Below are 20372 nucleotides of genomic sequence, written 5' to 3' on the forward strand. Positions count from 1 at the left end.
GGTGCCGGGATGGTGAAGTCTCTCGGAATGTACAGGGGGGGCACTCCCTGGGTTAGTCCTGCTCATCGACCACAGAGCTGAGGAGCAGGCTGCAGAGGAGATGGGGCTGCCTTCAGCAAACCCCCTTCAGCTGGTCTTGTGGAGGGAGCAAAGATACAACTGAGACAGTAAAGTTGCACTTCAGAAACCCCTAATGGGATGCAATTTGGAAAGAGACTGTCACGCCACGTCTGAGATCAGCAGGTGTCTCTGCTACTCGATATTTTCAGGTGGATCTCCAAATCAGACAAGTTTTTCAATGCCCAGGCAGAAAGAGCTTTCTATTTAGCCCAGCTTTGATGAGAAACCCAAGTCCCGTATGTGCCTTCTCTTATTCTGTTAAAGAGCTCCGCCACCCCAGATGCATTTTAAACTGAATCTCCAGCCTCATGAATCTCTTTTGCCTTTTTTTTTTTAAATGGGGTTGGGGAAAAAAGGTTCCCTCCCCACAGAAGGTGTGTTGAACTTACTCTTGCTATTAATATATGTTTCAAGCATGCTCTTCCCTTGATCCTGGTTGTGACGTGGTAACTAGCAAGGGGGGCAGGGGGACGCAGTCCTATTAGCACAGCAGTATAGGCAGAGAGATCATTGGCATTTGGCCAAACTTGGTAACTCAAGAAGGAAAATACTGCTGGATGTGCTGCAGCTACTCCTCTCCAGTGCTGGAGGGGCCAGAACTGTCCTGCCCAACAGGTTTCCCGAGGACCTACTATGTGTTGGGAACTGTGAAATGGCTGTGAACAAGATGGACACAGCTCCTGCTCCCCAGGAGCTTACAGAACGGTCAGAGGGAGACAACTCCACAAGAGACCACTCGGTATAGTGAGTTCCACCAACAGGGGCTGCGCCAGGGAGGAATTAAGGTGGAAAGAAGAAAGAGCCCAGGCTATGTGGGGGCTTTGGTTTCTCCCCTGGGTTCAATATTTCAGGGGCTGTGTCTGCCCCTGTAAAGTGAAAGAGAGAGCCATCTCCTCTTGGAGGAGGGTAGTAGGGATATGTTTTTCTTTTCCTTTCTTTTTTTTTTTTTTTTAAGACAGAGTTTCGCTCTTTCACCCAGGCAGGAGTGCTGTGGCACAATCTTGGCTCACTGCAACCTCTGCCTTCCAGTTTCAAGCAATTCTCCTGCCTCAGCCTCCCGAATAGCTGGGATTACAGGCGTGTGCCACCATGTCTGGCTAATTTTTGTATTTTTAGTAGAGACGGGGTTTCACTGTGTTGGTCAGTCTGATCTCGAACTCTTGACCTCGTGATCCGCTTGCCTCGGCCTCCCAAAGTGCTGGGATTACAGGCACGAGCCACCGCGCAAAAATCATGGAAGCGAAAATGTCCATACATTTTAGGACCAAGAATGGTATTTCGATTAATTTTTGTCATTATTGTTTGTTGGAGGAAGTTATCTTTAAACTAAACAAATAAATATATATTAACTTAATTCTAACACCATTTCCCCCAATTTTAACAGCTTTATTGAAATATAATCAACATACTATAAAGTTTACCCATTTAATGTGTACAATTCAATGGTTTTTAATATTTTTACTGAGTTGTGCAAGCATCACCACAATCTCATTTTAGAACATCTTATCATGTTTTAAAGAAAGAAACCCCAAAAGAAACTTTTTACCCATTAGCAGTGACTCCTTGCCCCCACCACTGCAGCCCAGGCAACACTAATCTACTTTGTCTCTTTAGATTTGCCTATTCTGGGCATTTCATATGTGGAATCATGCAATATATGTGTTTTTTGTATGCATAACTGGCTTCCTTTATTCACATAATTTTTTTAGGTTTATTTATCTGGTAGCGTGCATCAGTACTTCATTTTTTGTTGCCAAATAATATTCTATTATGGCTATTCCATATTTTGTTTATTTTTTCATCAGATGATAGACATTTGGGTTGTTTCCACTCTTTGGCTACTATGGATAATGCTGCTATGCACATTCATGTACAAGTTTTGTGTGGATATATGTTTCAATTCTTTAGGTGTATACCTAGGAGTAACCTTGCTGGGTCGTATGGTAGCTCCATGTTTAACCTTTTGTGGAATTACCACAGTGTTTTCTAAAGTCGATGTATCATTTTACATTCCCACTGGAAATATCTGAGCTCCCAAATTTTAATGTTTCTGAAATAAGAGTACAACTTATAATCTATGTGCATATTTAATAGAGTAAATTGCCCTTTTACATTCAATATAATAATAAGTTATTTACTGAGACCCAACTAAGTGCTAGGCATACCTTACTTAATGCTCATTTACTCTATGATAGAGGTATTATCTTATTTTATAGATGAGAAAACTGAGGTTCAAAAAATGGGCTAGAATTGTATAGCTACCACAACTGCATGGTGCTAGTAGTAGCATTTAAACCCGAGTCAGTTATCTGTCAAAATCCAATTTTCCTCCACACTCTTATGCTGTTGTTCAAAGATGAGCAAAGGATAATATGTACCTTCTATGAGTTCATAATCTCTGAGACAGATAAATATATAAATATTTGAACACAAGTAAGGCTGAGATCAGTTCTCAATAAGAGGAATTTTTCTAAGTACTGTGGAGGGGTTGGAGTTAAATTTTGACAGAGGAAATCTTGAAGATATTTTGGGATAAGTGGGATTTAAGAGGGTCTTATTTGTAGGGTATGGAAGAATATCTTAAATCAATGCTCTAAGACTATGTCATCCAATATGGTGCCTACTAACCACATGTGGCTGTTGAGCACTTGAAATGTGGCTAGTTTGGTTTGGGAAGTACTGTAAATACACACCAGATTTCAAAAACTTATCATTAAAAAGGGAAGTGCTTTGGGAAGCCGAGGTGGGTAGATCACATGAGGTCAGGAGTTCAAGACCAGCCTGACCAACATGGAGAAACCCTGTCTCTACTAAAAATACAAAATTAGCCAAGCTTGGTGGCATATGCCTGTAATCCCAGCTACTCGAGACGCTGAGGCAGGAGAATCGCTTGACTCCAGCCTGGGCAACAAGAGCAAACCTCTGCCTTCAAAAAAAAAAAAATGTTAAGTGCTGTGAATACACAGGCATTTAAGGACTTATTATTTTTAAGAGTGTAAAATATTAATTTTTATATTAAGTGTATGTTGAAATGATAATTTTTTTGATATTTTGGGTTAAATAAACATATATTACTAAAATTAATTTCATATTTTTTTTTTCCACCAACTGGCTGCTCATAAGAGAATCTGTGTTTTCACTTCAGTGTATTTACATTGTGTAAATGTTGGTTTCTAGCGATTTCAGTTGAGGAGCAATTGAAAGAGAGTGGTGGCTGAGACCAAGGATTTGGGGAGAACTCTGAACAGGGTGAATAGAAAGGCCCATGAAAAATTCCCAGGTTAAGAAGAAAAGTCAAGTAATCTTGCAAATTACAAGTCTGTCTTTATTGACAGTGGATGATTTTTTGGCCTGTGAGTTATAAGGAACTAAAAGAAGGGCAATCACAGTGACAACAAAAGTGTTTTCCAAGAAAAGATCTAGGGAAAGAAACAGAGACCTAACATGTAGGGAGGAAGAATTATAAAATGCATCAATGGAATTTAGACTAAGAAATAATATCCAAAAACTTATCCAGACAAATCTTCCATTCTTCCTCTTTCTTGGGTCAGTCCTACCTTTAGACATTTCTTTTTTCTCCTTTCTTTCATAAAATGAAAGGAAATATCATATATCCATCATAGTTTTATAGAATACATAAAAAGACACAAATTCCAAATTGGCCCCAAAAGGTATTTTAGAAGAGAAGCTTTGTTTCAATGTGTAATAAACTAATCTGTGACCTGTGATCGTTTTTAAAAATATTTATGTCAGACTCACAATCTGCAATTAGAAACTAAAATTAACTAGCAACAAATAAAACAAATTAGTTTGAATTAGCCAATGTAATCAAGTCTATCAAAGAAATTAAACATATTAAGCAATAATGAGCCTAAACATCACCCCATGCCTTGAAAATCTTGCAAAAACTTGGTGTCTGTGTGCCTCCTGGGGACTCTGTACATTTTTAAATCAGGTCAGGCCAGATCCAATTAGGATGCTCTGAATGCTTTGGGGTTATAGTTTAATTAGTTATAGCAATAATTTACTAAATGTTCCATTGTGGCTTCATGGAGATAATATTACAGGTAGATAGCACAGGTCTATAGAACTAGCTGATTAGGATTTGCAGAAATAAACTATGCCTAATAAGCCAACAATATACTGTCGATGCTAAATACTTAGTGATACTACCTCAGCTAAAATGAGGTTATAGGTCACTTTAATACTCTGCTTGAAAGTTACTTTTATCAATCCTTGAATGCTTTCAGAGAATAATCTGTTAATTTTTCTGCATCAAAGATGTTGGGTTGCAGGAGAGGGGAGCATTAAAAGTAAAGATCTAGGTTTCAGGCAGGGTGCGGTGGCTCACGCCTGTAATCCTAACACTCTGGGAGGCTGAGGCAGGTGGATCACCCAAGGTCAGTAGTTTGAGACCAGCCTGGCCAACATAGTGAAACCCTGTCTCTACTAAAAATACAAAAATTAGCCAGACGTGGTGGCAGGCACCTGTAATCCCAGCTACTCAGGAAGCTGAGGCAGGAGAATCGCTTGAACCCAGGAGGCGGAGGTTGCAGTGAGCCGAGACTGCACCACTGCACTCCAGCCTGGGCGACAAAGCAACATTCCGTCTCAAAAAAATAAATAAATAAAAATTTAAAAATAAATAAATAAATAAAAATCTAGGTTTCAGCTTCCACTAGGACACAACTGATCTGCGCTCAAGAGATAAGCTGGCTAATTTTCTCCAGGGCATCTGCAGGCTTCATGATGGTGTGATAGTGGAAGGAGGGGAAGGCAAAGGATGGGCAATACACTGAGGGGAAATCTTGCACCAAAAATCTCTAACCATGGACTAGGATGCTAAACAAGGGTCAAGAATCATCACAAAGTTCAAAGACAGTGGCCAAATGCAATTAGACTTTTGTACTGCTTAAGCACTACCCTTTGTTTTTATAACTTCTGTCTGCTTCTCTGTGGTTAGTAGACCAGAGGTTGGGGGAAACTTTGGTGTTGGCATGTGACTAACTCCACCTTAGAGAAGAAGAGGGTCAGGAGAGAAGGTGGCATATAAGGAGCTTAGAAAAAGAGTAACCATTGTATTATTCATATGTATCCACAAGTATCTATGTATCTCTATACATCCCATAACCTCACTTTGTAAACCTCAAATAGCCACAACAAAATTTATGTTTAAAAAAAGATATGGGTATCATGCCATGCACCTGTAACTCCAGTACTGTGGGAAGTTGAGGAGAAAGGATCGCTTGAGGCCAGGAGTTCAAGACCAGCCTGGGCAACATAGCAAGAGCCTGTCTCTAAAATTAAAATTAAGCAAAAAAGAGAGAGGACCTACAGGAAACACAGTGAGGCAAGCTACCACTGAATATAAGCAAGAGCATGACACTGAAACCAGTCTCAGCAACAGGACAATCAAGCTGCACCTTGACGGTATTTCAAGTGTGAAGAAAAAGGCAAAGTAAAGTCTAGAGAGATCATTACTTTCAGTGGTTTACTTCCAAATTAAAGAAGTTGTTCGTGTGGTAATTTCAAATGCAATCAAGATTTGTGTTTCCTTCCTTCCCGGACTGCCATGGGTCTGGAGGGATCATTAAATACAGACAGTAGTTTATAGCTAATGATGACCAATGGAATAAAAAAATATTTCTGCAACTTGAAATTCATATATTACATATACTGTTTTTCCTTGCATTTTAAATGTGTAGGAATATGAGAATTAATGTAAATACATTTCTTTTTTCACTTAAAATGGGTAGAAACAAGGATTCTCATCAATTGACACTGTCAGGAATATTTGTTCATATTTGAGAGTCTCATTAGGTATAATTAACAGTAGCCATCACATCAGGCAAGCTCTGGAATCTCAGTAGCTTAATATAATATTTTTCTTGCTTATTTGCACTCAGTCAGGCAGGCAACCTTCCTCCATGCTGCAGCTATGCTATCTGTGACATGTGGCCTCCAACATTGCTACAACAAAAGAAGAGAAACAGGGGAGTCTTATGTGCCTTGTCCCAGATGACACTCTCTCCTTGGAGTCACATGGCTCTAAAATAAGTGCAAGGGAGGTGGGAAAACTTGGCGAGCACTAACTGTTAGCTGCCTCACACCCAACTTTCTATAGAAGAGTAAATCAGCCAGATATCCACCCTGTTGGGGGGAAGTAAATAAGGTTGCCAAGGAAACTTTTCTAGAGGATAGTTTGAAATTGCTAAGCACAGCTGGAGACACAAGATAATGATTTCACGCTTCATACTCTTACTCAGTGTCCAGAGTTGGGGCTTTGACCCAGACAAGGAGCGGAAGGTAGCTGGTATGACCCCATTTGACTTCATATCTGGCTAGAATACAAGTTTCTCAATTTCAACTCCAATGTCATGAAAACTAGACATTATTAGCCGAGCATGGTGGCACATGCCTGTAATCCCATCTACTCAGAGGCTGAGGCAAGAGAACAGCTTGAACCTGGAAGGCAGACGTTGCAGTGAGCTGAGATCACGCCATTGCACTCCAGCCTGGGCAACAAGAGTGAAACTCCATCTCAAAAAAAGAAAGAAAGAAAGAAAGAAAACTAGACATTACACGTTACTTCCTTCTAGAATGAAAGGTTCTTATTGAGATATCAAATTTACCTAAACTTTCCACATGAAAAAAATGTACTTCCAGGTCTTACTTGACAGTAAATGTTTATTAAATCTTGTAAATTAAAAATTACTTGAAGATTTTTTTTAAACTATTGATATCGGTCTCCTATTTCAAGCCAATTGGGTTATAATGTCTGAAGACAGGCCCAGACAATGATTTTGTTTTTAAACAAGCTGGGTAATTCTTAAAGGCAGTTAAGGTTGAGAAGTTCTATTTTAGACGTAAATCCATCTCATCTCCTACACACTACCATTTTCTATTGGTTTTAAGTCTGAAAACCTTTAAAAAGTATTAGTGCCTAAGATCCACCTCAGATATTCTGATTTAATTGATTGAGTTGTCGGGGGCTGAACTTGGGGATATTTGAAGTTCTTCATGTGATTTTAACAAGAAGCCAAGTATAAGAACTGCCATTTTGTGTCAACACAGCCATCCCTAAACCTCCTCACCAGACCAGAGGTGGCATGACCAAAAAGGGGTTTCAGGAGAAGGGGGTAGAAGCTGCACCGCTGGTGCTATCCATGGTGCTGAAATGTTGTTGCAATGAATTTTTTTATTAGTAACCATGGTGAGCATTTATTATTGTTTATAATATTAACATATAAAATCTTCTATGGTTGCATGTTTTTAAATTAAGAGACATAAATCTACTGCTAATCATAGAACTATATTCCTATGGATTTTCAGTTCAATATCATGGCTTGTTAAGGGAGAGAGATTGAGGGATATGGTGAGGGAGGGTCAGGGAGAAGCGAAAAATGTTGAAAGAGAGGGTAATTTGCTGTTTGTCCAGTGATCGGATAGGGCAAAAATAAAGATAGTTATGACTTGAGCTCTTGATAAATCCACATATTTTTATTTTTAGCTGATGATAGTGTACTGAATACTGAATATTTTTAATTTTTAAAAACATCTAAATTTTTACATCCCATCTAAAAAATCGAAAGCATAGTGTTTATAGTTTTGTTTTTCTAAGAAGATAGAGTGACTTTTTTGAGGAAAAGCCTATTTCAAGAGTAACATCTTCATCTTATGCTATATAACAATACTACCACTGAAGAGTTTCAGTTGATGCATTTGTGTAGCTTCATAAAAAATGGGTTAACATGGTGTCAGGGAACTCTAATAATTAGATATGGCCAAGAGGTTAATGTTTCCCACCTTTCCCTCCACATTCCTTACATCATTATCACAATTAAGTTGCCCAGTCAGTAATTTATTATTTTAGGTCTGAAAACCTATACTCATTTCCTCAAATTTTACAGAAATGCTCTATGTTCCATGATTCATCCAGCAATGGCTTGGTAACAAACGGTTAAAAGGTTAAAAAAAAAGAATGCTATACACCTTTCCCAATTTATGAGTGTTCTCAGAAACACAGCAAATATTTTCCAGGGTAAATGACGTATGACATTATGAAAATATGAGCCTCATATGCTAACCTGAAAATGTCAAATATTTGAACCCCACCTTATCAGCAAATAGCTCAGAAATTTATGCCTCTTCCTTGCTAACCTCTAGCATTTTCCATGAGGTAGTAGTATGTGCATGCACAGAAATCTAATAAAACACATGGAAACACCCTTTGAAACAGTTACACTCCTATTTTCTGCAAGCAATTAAAAATTAAGGGCTTTAGGCTAGACACCACAGGTGCTTGCTAACATGCAGATCCACAGAAGAGTTTGTGAGGAAAAAAGTCTCTCATCCCAAATTAAAATTAAGAATTCATTTTACTTACAACCAAGCTAAATGAGCTTGGACACCTGAATTTACTGCTTTGGGGGAAAGGAGAGTAAGTTACTGCCCTGTATTTTCTTACACACTGTACATTCTAATGAACGAATTCCAGATCAATCCTATGTTCCCCTAAATGAAAGTTCAGAGCTTTACCAATTTGGATAGTATAACAATAAAATAGAGTTCAGCTCTCAGAACTTGCTTTATCCTCCATCTATATATCGATATTTAACAAGTGGGTCTCATAAACTCAAGTCTTAGTGGATTCAGGTCAAGATGCTTTCAAAAACAAACATATCTGATCATCCTACGAGGGTGGGGCAGTCCTCCCTCTAGCACTGTCATCAGTGAGACATGACTTCTATTCACCAAAGAGACTTTCAAGAGCCAGTTTACCATCAGCACATGGAGAATCATTTTAGCATAGCCTCCTTAAACTTCTGATATTCCCCATCTGCAGATTAAACACTCTGAGAACCTTCCTGTTTACTGACCACTTTCGACGAGGGCTCTGTAGAATCGAGAAGGAGGATGACAGAAGGAGTTGCAGGAGGTACTTTGGAATTGCTCTTCCCATCAAATCGCCTCAAAACTTCTTCTCCCAGTAGTCATGTTTTTTTTAAGGAAGTGAACAAAGAAATCATAAATACTCCTATCTCACCATTTAAGAGTTAGTATTACTGCAGTATGAAGATACTCATCATCAGAACCCACAGACAATAGGTCAAGGGTTGTGGAGTGAAACCATGAATGATCATGGCAACAAGATTAAGTCTTGGCCAGGCGCGGTGGCTCATGCCTGTAATACTAGCACCTTGGGAGGCTGAGGTGGGCAGATCACGAGGTCAAGAGATCGAGACCATCCTAGCCAACATGGTGAAACTCTGTCTCTACTAAAAAAATACAAAAATTAGCTGGGCGTGGTGGTGCACACCCGTAGTCCCAGCTACTCAGAAGGCTGAGGCAGTACAATCGCTTGAACCTGGTATGCGGAGGTTGTAGTGAGCCGAGATCGTGCCATTACACTCCAGCCTGGCGACAGAGTGAGACTCCGTCTCAAACAAAACAAAAACAAACAAACTAAAAGATTAAGTCTTGCTTGCCTTTTATCTGAGGATCATTGGGCCTGCCCTACATCAGTGGCCCTGTGATTTCAGTCTCTCACATAACTCTAGAAAACTCTATTATATCTAGGGCCAATGACAGTTTTATATTGCTTGAAAAACTTGTTTAGAGCTTGTTTGATATTGTGCTTCCAATATGAGTCAACTATTGGAATAGATACCATATTGAAAAATATCAATCTGGAACTAGAAAAGGACATGTTTAGTCACAGGTTGCTACAACCTTGAGATATAGATGAGCACCATATGTCTTAAAACTCATAAAATTTAAAAAATTGAGTGAAGATACAGAAAATATTTTCATGCAAATCTTTTCATAGCCTTGGTTTAGAGACTGTCCTTGAAACATTTATCCCACTTAAAACCTTAACCTCATACTTCCCATATTGTAGTTTGGTTGAAACCTCATTTCCGCACAAATTTTGTCCCTATGAAGAGGTAGGCTTCAAATACAAAGAGGATTCATTACTGGAAAAGGGAATAAACCAGCTGGGTAAGAGGGGCAGAGACTGTCAGTGCACCTAGAATACTGAGATCCAGTCTTCATTAACGATAAGGCCTTCCACTTGATGGGCATCCAAAACACAGACTTGTGGGCCTAACCAATGCTGTGGCCCTTATCTCGGACTATAAGGTGACGCTGGCTATGACATCTGGGCAACTGCTGGGCCACTGCCTCTGCTCTATTCTCCAGGCCATTTAGCCATGGGAGGCTGGCAGTGAGCTGCCCGAGATGGGATGAGGATGTCTCTACCCAGGATCTCTGAGATCTAGGGCTTCAGTCCCACCCTATGTCACACCTATAAAGTTGGAATACTGGAGCATGTGACTGGCCCTCAGGCACTGGGAACAAATAAGGGGTCTTCACTCTAAGGCTGGGCACAACTGAATGTGAAGGAGCAGAGCAGGTGGAGTTGACAACTGTCTTCAGATGAGAAGACATTGCCAACAAACACCCATACCCACAGGCTACTGGGAATAAATGCTCTCTGCAGGGCGCGTACGTGTAGGGAAGGGGTTGCCTCAAGTCCTGCCCTTCCCCAACAATAGACAAAGATTTGGAACCAGAGACCAGCTGCTTGTCCGAGCTGATACTGGTTCTGGTTTCATGATCAGTCAATGACCTTAAGGCACATTCTTTTAATTTCCCCAAAATCTAGTTGCTCCAGTTTTATAAAGTGATGTTAACTTTGCAAATTCAAAGGAAATCTTGATGTCTGCAAGTCCCTGGTCTTGGGCTTTTCACAGACCCATTGTTCTTCCTTCAGCCATTTAAGGTTACTTTCTATAGGCATGCCAAATAGACTCTACATTTCCCCCCATATAGACATTTCAACGACAGTCTCACCAAGATGCAAAAATGGGCTCGATTTCCTTTCCCTTAGGTCTGCTGACTCATTTATTTAAGTCAATGGCAAGTCCTAACTTGTTCAATTGTTAAGTGCTTGGACAGAAATTACTGCTATTGTAAGAGTGAGTTTTTACACTTTCCAGTGATGCCCCTTCCTTGCCACCAATCCCCTTGCTAGGTGATTCATTTCTATCCTTCTCCACATTCCTCTTGGGAGCACACTTGAATCTAGTCATTTATTCATTCAAAATCTATTAAGAACCTATTATGAACCAGGGTTTTGGGAATTTTTCCCTTCTTCTGGCAATTTTTAGGTGGGTTGGAAATATTCCCGGTCCACTTGTAGCTTCCTTCCATTCTCATTTAGTATATAGCACATAACCAGGGTGACTGTATGTCCTGGTTTGTCTAGAACAGTCCTAGTTTGTGCCCATTATGCAAGCATAACTCTCAATAGTGACCACTTGGGTCACAAACCACACTGGGTTGTTGCTGCCACTGCCGCCATAGTGCCAGCCCCTTGGGTCTCTGCAAGGCCAGGTGATGCTCCAGAATGGGAGATAAGTTGATTTGGAAGCAAACTGAATCCAGCTTCATTCAACATTACTACCAGTTATTTGATAAAGATAGAACCCGAATAGGTACAATTTACATTGACGCGTCATGCCTTACGTGGGAAGGACAGCAATGCCAGGGGAAAGCTGCCATTGTGGAGTTGTCTAGCCTTCTGTTCCAGAAAATCCAGTACAGCATCACAGGCACAGGACCATTAGCCCACACCAGATAGCTGCATCATCAGCATGGTTGTGGGTGAGCTTAAGGTAGATGAAGACCCCATCATCGGGTTCCACCAGATGTTCCTATTAAAGAATATCAGTGAAGCTTGGGTTTGCACCAATGACATGTTCAGGCTTGCCCTGCTCAACTTTGGCTGACCTCCTGTCAGCCAGGCACTCACACTGTTTCCTCCTCACGCCTCTTCCCAATACTATTCGTACTCCTCCAGACGCTCCAAATATCATACACAAATGAGCAGGGCCACGATGGGAGTGTGTGCAGTGTGCTGCTGCCACCAAGGTGTTGTGCATGATGTTTGGATGCTAGACTAGTTGCATCTGATGAGAGAAGTTTGTATTGTACCAGTGCATGCCTCAGTAATACATGTGCATGCAAGTAATACAAAAGGTAATCTTTTAAAAGAATCTACTGACGAGTTGCTCTAGTAACCCAAAGAAGTGAAGGAGAAAGCAGCTGCCTCACTGCCCAGACATTGATTTCTTCAGAAGTTTCAATGCTTAAAGATACAATAAAGGCACATACACACACACACACACACACACACACACACACACAAAATAGTGCCCTTTACTCAGACTATCTCAGTTTGAATTATAAATGACTTGGTCACCCTAAAGATAACTAGATCTATCTGCAGTTCTCATAGACTTTTTGCAGGGTGTGTTTATGGGCAGGGGCATGTGGGAGTGGAAGGAGTCCCATTTACCGGGACCACATGAAACCTTAGTTATGTGCTAGGCTGAGACAGGCTGCAAGAGGAAACCATGAAGCTTGCTGCCATCTTGTAAGAATTATGTTTGGAATCAGTTCTTTTCAGAGGGAGCTAACAGGTTGACAGCATAGAGTCCATAGCCAGACCTCCTGGCACTACCATTTCCTAGCTATGGGCAAATCTTCTAACCTCTCTGTGCCCTGGTTTCCTCATATGTAAAATGAAGATAATCATAGTACCTAGATCATGTGGTTGTAAAGATAACGTGAGTCAATGTACCTGGCACATCCAAACTGCTATGACATGTTTTCTGCCACAAATGATTGCCCTGGATTCAGATCCAAGTCCGAGACAACTACACAGTGGCTGGACATAAGGGAGGTCAACTTTCAAGGGAATTTTGGTGCAAAAGACTCTGGTTCGGACATTGGTAAAATTACCCCAATCGGATCCTTTTAGGAAGTAAATGCTTGATAAACAAGGCAGGTCACTGAAGTTGTATCTCAAGTTTGGCCCAGTCACAGAATCCTTAGGACCCAGGGTAGCTGAATGCCCAGAAGAAACAATCATCCATTCCACATTCCTGTGGATGCTTCTCATCATCTCTCATCATCCAACTTCATCTGTTGCTGGCTCTCCCCTGCCACCTTAAATAAATACAGGGAGGACGGGCCAAACTTGATTCACAGAGGAAGAGGTGCATGAAAAATCTGGAACCTCAGAACCTTGACATCAACAGGAAGCTTCCTATTCTCAACTCTTAAATTGTAACACCCTTCTCTTCAATCACAACTTCAGCTCAATCCAGCTCCCTGAAGCTCATAAACACCCTGGGCTCCTTGGAGCCTCCATTGTTTCACAAATTATTTTTTCTCCATTTTCATTTTCTTTCATCCACAACCTGGATCATGTGTCCTATCATTGTAATGCCCTTTCAGCAACACTTTACTTTCACCTCCCAGTATTTGTCCACCCAAGGCAAGAAAGCTTCCAATCCTGGATTGATCCCACTTGGCACAAGAAAACCCCAAAGGAACTGCAGAATATTTTAGGTTTGTGCTGCTACTCAGTTATAAGTTCACAACTTCAGTGGGCCCTCAGTGGTGTGCTTTCCTTTCTGTGGTCTAACTCACTAGCCTTCCACCTTCATCCCTATCCTCTACAACTTTACCAACCTCTCCCCTTCCCCTACTGCTTTCCACCAGGCATGTAAACCTTGTTTGAGAAACACTGACCGCCAGGATAGAGTCCAATCTCCTTAACTGCTGTCCACCTGCCTCCCCTGAGATCTTGTCCATTACTTTGAACTTACAGTTTGCCATCACTCAATGACAATTTGCATGCCCATTTTGCATAAGGGGTTATATCTGAATTTTTTTCACTTCTCTCCAGTCCACCAGATAAATATTTCTGAACTTTTCAAACACAACCCCCTTCACTCCCTCATCCCAGCTGCCACAAGATTTAATCATTTGTTCCAGTCATATGACTTCACATCTCCTGTCATCGGTCTGATATACAGACTGATAGCAGGCAATCACAGATACATTGTGCAACACCTCCTGTTGTTGCCCATGTATCTGTGCTTGCCTAACATGGGTCTGTGTATCTGTATTTGCCACAAGACATTGAGCTCTGTAAAGTCAAGGGCCTGGTCTTGCTCATCTTTGTCTGCTCAGGGAACTGGGAAGTCTCCAGGAGACACTCAAAAACCATTGACTGATTAATGGAAACCTCACTCTGACTGGCAAGGCTTGATTTTCACACCTGTACCCAGCTATGTTAAATCAAGATCCCCAGTGATGAATGCAGTGCTAGCATCTGAAACTGTCGGTCAAACTGCAAATATAACAGAAGGCAGTGCTTAGACACTTCCCAGCAGCACTCACTGCTGCAAAGCTCAGAGGTCTTGGGATAGGCACAAGAACTTCACTCTCTCTCTAATTGGGCTAATTCTCCCCCAGTAAATGAGATAACGCAGTCTTTGTTTTGTGAATCTGATCAGGAAATGCAAGCCAGACATAAAAGACTGAGTTTGGGTATAAGGGGCTGGGAGCAGAGAAGAAAACAATCAAGGAAGACAAGAAAGCATTAAATTTACACCTGAGGTCATGAGAGCTTCAGCTAAAAAGGCAGATAAATAGCAAGCAGCTGGGAAATGTGGAAAAGCTCTGGCAACAGAAAACCCCAATTCAAGGAATCTGGACTCCTCTGACTCTAGATTCCAAAACAAAGGATTTCTCTGGAAGTTCATGAAGTTCCAGTAAAACTGTTTAGAATTTTACTGGTTTTATGTTCTCCTTGATTAAAAGGTTGGGACTTTTTAAAACTCTTTTCAGATGATTTGACTCTTTACTGACGTACTTCTGAGTGTATGTGTGAGAGACACTAAACAGCCTAACTCCTGAGTCTACAAGCTTGAGATGAGATCCCCATCATCTCTTCTCCAAGCTTTCAGCCCTCTAACCGACTCGCCCACTCCAAAAAATCCTTGATCAGCCCCTAAACTGATGTTTCTAAAACTTTTCTGTGCATACCACCTGGGGATCTTGTTAAAAATGCAGAGTCTGACTCAGTACATCCGGGGTGTGGTCTGCAAGTCAGCATTTCTAACACACCCCCAGCCAAAGCCATTGCCTCAGCTCGGAGGACCACTGCTGGAGTAGTAAGGTTCTACTCCTCCACTAGTGGACCCAAAAGATGTCACCCAAGGGACAAACACGATGCTCCATTGATCTGCAGGAATAAAGTATCTGAATTTTAGGTTATATTTGTCTAAAAATATAAAATCTCAACAAACACAGCTAACCTCACTTGGTCTGTCAGATGACCTCCCAACAGAGAATGTGTGAAAAGGAATACTGAGACAAGGGCAAAAATAAAATTCTGCAACTCAGAGCAGTAGACAGCAGTGGACTCACTTGTTCATTCCCATTCAGTTTACTGCCTAAACAGTGCCAAGAAACTGTGAAAGGTAACATTAAGAATCTACCTCTACCATTCAAAGGTGGTCTAGCAGTTCAAAATGATAATAAAGATTATTTGGAATATAGGCTTATAGTCATCTTTAATGATGACCTTGATAGTATATTGCATCTGAAAATAGTATATGCTTATGATTTTAAAGTAATAATCCCCAATTTGAAGAGTACATATGCAAACATTATTTTACTGATGGGGTGTGCAATCAAAGTTTGGAGACCACTGTTCTATACCACTAGCTTGCCTTTCCTTTTACCAGAGAATAAATATCCCTAGCCTCTACCCTCCCAACCCATCCTGTCTCCAGTCCTGTGACTTATCCCCCCACCCCCCACCACCCCAACCAATATTTCAGCTGAAGTGGTAGCAGGAAGAGCCAGCAAGCCCAAACTCAGATGATGCCAAGGGGCAGGGAGGTGTTACAGGAAAGTGGTCCAGATCCAGACCCCAGGAAAGGGTTCTTGGATCTCATGCAAGAAAGAATTCAGGGTGAGTCCGTAAAGTGAAAGCAAGTTTATTAAGAAAGTAAAGGAATGAAAGAATGGCTACTCCATAGACAGAGCAGACTCAAGGGCTGCTGGTTGCCAATTTTTATGGTTATTTCTTGATTATATACTAAATAAGGGGTGAGTTATCCATGCCTCCCCTTTTCAGACCATATAGGGTAACTTCCTGATGTTGCCATGGCATTTGTAAACTGTCATGGAGCCGGTGGGAGTGTAGCCATGAGGACAATCAGAGGTCACTCATGGCTATCTTGGTTTTGGTGGGATTTAGCCGGCTTCTTTACTGCAACTTATTTTATCAGCAAGGTCTTTATGACCTGTATCTTGTGCCAATCTCCTATCTCATTCTGTGACTTAGAATGCCGAACCATCTGGAAATGCAGCCCAGTAGGTTTCAGCCTCATTTCACCCAGCTCCTATTCAAGATGGAGTTGTTCTGGTTCACACGCCTCTGACAGAAGGATCACAGAATCTTAAAGAGGGAAGAGTGCGTATGAGACCAGAATATGCCACCCCAAAATATGACCATAGGAGACCAGAATATCCCATCCCAAAATATGCCTTTTAGGCATAAGAATTATTTTGAGCTGATTATTTTGAGAAACTACAGACACAGAAGTTCCAAACACAGAGTTGAAGTTTCCTTTTGTAAGGGAAATTTGTATCTACAAAGAAAATCTCCATTTGTAAGGGTGTCTCCCTCGGTACCAGGAAGAGAAGGATGACTCACTATAGGCTCTTATCAATGAAGAAGACACAACTTAAAGCTGCATAACAAACCTTACCCTTCTTTATCATGCTTTTCCTGGGTAGCTCCCCATAACTGGACTTCCCCCAACACCCTTGTGACCATTTCTCTGACCATTACTCCAATGGCATGATTCCAGCCTCCTGGCTCTCATCTCTGAATGTGACCTGCTTTGCCTATATGCCTCTGTAGGTATGGAGCACAAAGTGGAATTCCTCACCTAAAGTGTGGTATGACCAGCACAGAACAGCACAGGATTATCACCTCCCTTTTCTCAGGTAGTATACCTCTACTAATATTGCCTGTGATGTCTATCCAATAAATCCCCTAAATGTTTTTATTGGTGCTTGTCCCCTGCTACATCTTCCTCATTTATAATTCCAGAATTCCCTCTTGGGCTGCAGGAGATCTTTAGACCTTTATGTTGTTAGATTTCATTTATTATTATTTAGTATTACCTTCTTATGCCTGTAATGTATTATTGTTTTTGCCTTCCCAAAATGTTTGCCCTTTTGTCTGTAACAGTATTTCTATTTATTTTCCAGGCAGTCTTAGTGGTGCTAACAATCAAGTGGCTTGGCTTGTTCTGACCTGAGTGTTCGCCAAACACTCCCCAGGCTACAGCAGCCGCGCTCCCCTCTGAAATCAGGACACAAGAATTGAAAGAAACTGGAACAGATACATCACTTACCCCTGGCATCCAGAACCCCAGAGCATCTTTCCCACAAATTGGTAAAAACAAATTACCACAAACTCAGTGGCTTAAAAGAGCACCAATTAGGGGTCTAGCATCCAAAATATATAAAGAGCTCTTTTTTCATACATATCCATACTATATAAAGATCTCTCACAACAACAAAAAGATAACCAGCCCAATTTTTTAAAAAGGTCAAAAAATGGAAATTTCCTCAATAAAGATATATAGTCAACAAGCACATGAAAAAATGCTTGACATCATTAGTCATTAGAGAAATGAAAATACAATTCAGAGTGAGGTGCTACTTCACTCCCACTAATAAAGTGGCATAGTTGTCTGGGGTAAATACCTGAGGTTTGTTGTCCCACACCAAGGGAATCAAGGACACAGACACTCAAGAAGTAAGTTTAAGAGCAGAGGCTTAATAGGCGAAAGAAAGAGAACAGCTCTCTCTCCTGCACACAGAGGGGCGGCCAAGTGGGCCTTCTAGTCCGTGGCAAAGTGCACAGATGAGCTTGAGGCGGCGGTGTCTGATTTACATAGGGCCCAAAAATTGGTTGGACCAGGTGTGTCATTTACATAGTGCGTGAAGAAGATGGCCACCCCACCCTAACCTTTTATTATGCAGATGGGTTCTCTACCTGGCCAGCGCCATGTTGCCTGTTCCTTTACGGTACCCGTAGTTGACGGAAAAAGGAAGATGGAACCTCCATGTTGAACACGCCTGGTCCCCCAGGTAGCACTTTCCTATTGGCACAGCTGCAGGCATTCACCCGTGCAAGCTTCCAACTTGCTTACCTATATATGTCTGCAGCTCGATTTTACAGGCTGGTTTTTTTTTTTTTATAGAAAAGAAATGATTTGGGGGCTGCTTTTTATTAAAGGAAAACCTTACTAAGGACTCTCTTACCTTCACTATCTGACTAAATAATTTCTTTCTAGCTCCTGTTATCATTTGGATAGCTATACTTAAAAAAGAAGAAAAGAACAAGTGTTGATGAGGATGTGGAGAATTGGAAACCTTATGCATTCCAGTTATTTGGTGGGAATGTAAAATGGTTCAGCTGTTATGGAAAATAGTTTGGCAGTTTCTCAAAAAGTTAAACATAGAATTACCACATGACCCAGCAATTCCACTTCTAAGCATATATACCCCCAATACTGAAAGCAGGTACTCATATTAGTATCTATACTCACATGTTCATAGCAGCACTATTCACAATAGCCAAAATGTGGAAACAGCCCAAATATCTTATCAGTTGATGAATAGCTAAAGTTATTGTGGTATTTATATACAATGGAATATTATTCAGCCATAAAAGGAATGAGGTACTGGCACATGCTACAACATGGGTGAACTTTAAAATATTTGCCAAGCAAAAGAAGCCAGAAGACGCAAAAGTCACATATTATAAGATTGGATTTCTATGAAATATCCGTAGTATGAAAGAACACAGATTGGTGGTTATCTGGGGGAGGTAGGACAAAGGGATGGGGAGCGAATGCCTAGTATGTATGGAGTTTCTTTCTGGACTGATGAAAATGTTTTGGTCCTAGGTAGAGTGTTTGCATAGTACTGTGAATGTACTAAATGCCGCTGAATTGTTTGCTTTAAAATGGTTGCTTTTATTCAGTGAATTTCACTGCAATTGAAACACAGGCACACAAGCACACATATACACACACGAATTTATTCTCTCAGAGTTCTGGATTTCAAAAATCCTAAAACCTAGGGGTTGGAGGGCTCTGTTCCTTCTGGAGGCTCTAAGGGAGGCTTCATTCCATGCCTTTTTCTGGCTACTAGAGGCCATCTGCCTTCCTTGGCTTTGGCCCCTTCCTCTATCTTCAAAGCCAGCAGTGACTTCAAATTCCTGTCTCAGTGATGTCTGCTTCAGTCATCACATCGTCTTCTCTGACTCTGGCCCTCCTGCATCCCTTATTATAAGGACCCTTGTATTACGTTGGTTCTACCTGAATAGTCAAGAACGCTCTCCCGATTTCAAGATCCTAATCCCATCTGCAAAGTCCCTTTTGCCATGTCAAGTAACATATTCATAGTTTTCAGGGATTCAGAGGTGGACATCTTTGGGGGGCTATCACTCCATCCACCACACCCTGACATCCCTTCAGTGAACTCCTTTTCTTCCTTCAGTTAGCCAGTGTCTGTTGCTTGCAACCACAGAACATTAATTGATAAAATACTTCCTGTTTTTCAGCACTGTATTTTGAATGAAGAATGTGAAAGTAACAAGCAGGACTTGGTGATTTCTTGATCCTAATGGAGAATGACTAAGGAAATCTGCAGGAATTTCACATTTAGCACAATGCTTTCCCCAGGAGCAAGGAAGCCTGGAGAGCAGATGCTTAGGAAGTCTCTGACAGCTGAATGAGTCACGGGGTGAGAAGAGAAGGAAAGTTTAAAGCCTTTAATCAGAGGATATAGAAGCAGGGATAAGACTGAACAGAGAGGAGCAAGGAAGCAGGAAAATATATTTCATATAAAAATCTAAGTTAGAAGGCAGGTTAGCACACATAGCATAAAAGTTGCTAATCCCCCTTCTTTGTCAGGTGACACCCTCCTACTGTCAAACCTGAATCTGAGTCAGAGGTCACCTTAGCCCCAGGAAGTCCTTCTGATGTTCCCAGAGAGAATTAACAGCTTTCTCTGTTCCACAAATATATACTGGGTGCTTACTGTGTTGCTCTGAACACATGCAGTCGCAGAAAATTCTTCAAAAGAAGGAACCTGCTTTTGCCACTGTCTAAAAGTGCCTGGGACACATTGGGGGTTCACATGCTAGCCACATTTTTAAAAGCCATGGGCCAGCACAGCTAAAAAGAACTGTTTGTTTGCTTTAGACATTAGCATTCAAAGCCATCTTTATTTATATTCCATTTCATACAGACCCTTCAATGTATTTTTAAAAATCAAACTTGGAATCACAGCAC

The 20372-nt window shown here is 41.0% G+C and overlaps 2 protein-coding genes across 2 annotated transcripts in view; one reads left to right on the forward strand and one right to left on the reverse strand.

Moving 5' to 3' along the window:
* Positions 1–20372, reverse strand: part of GNA14 (G protein subunit alpha 14) — a 229366-nt gene that overhangs the window by 146019 nt on the left and 62975 nt on the right. The gene's annotated exons all lie outside the window — the stretch shown is intronic.
* LOC106635110 (nuclear transport factor 2-like) lies at positions 11534–11915 on the forward strand. Its single transcript, XM_055091922.1, is given in 2 exon segments — positions 11534–11737; positions 11739–11915. Coding segments are annotated over 2 exon segments (381 nt in total).

This window comes from Pan paniscus, chromosome 11, assembly GCF_029289425.2.
Source record: "Pan paniscus chromosome 11, NHGRI_mPanPan1-v2.0_pri, whole genome shotgun sequence".
Taxonomy (NCBI): Eukaryota; Metazoa; Chordata; class Mammalia; order Primates; family Hominidae; genus Pan; species Pan paniscus.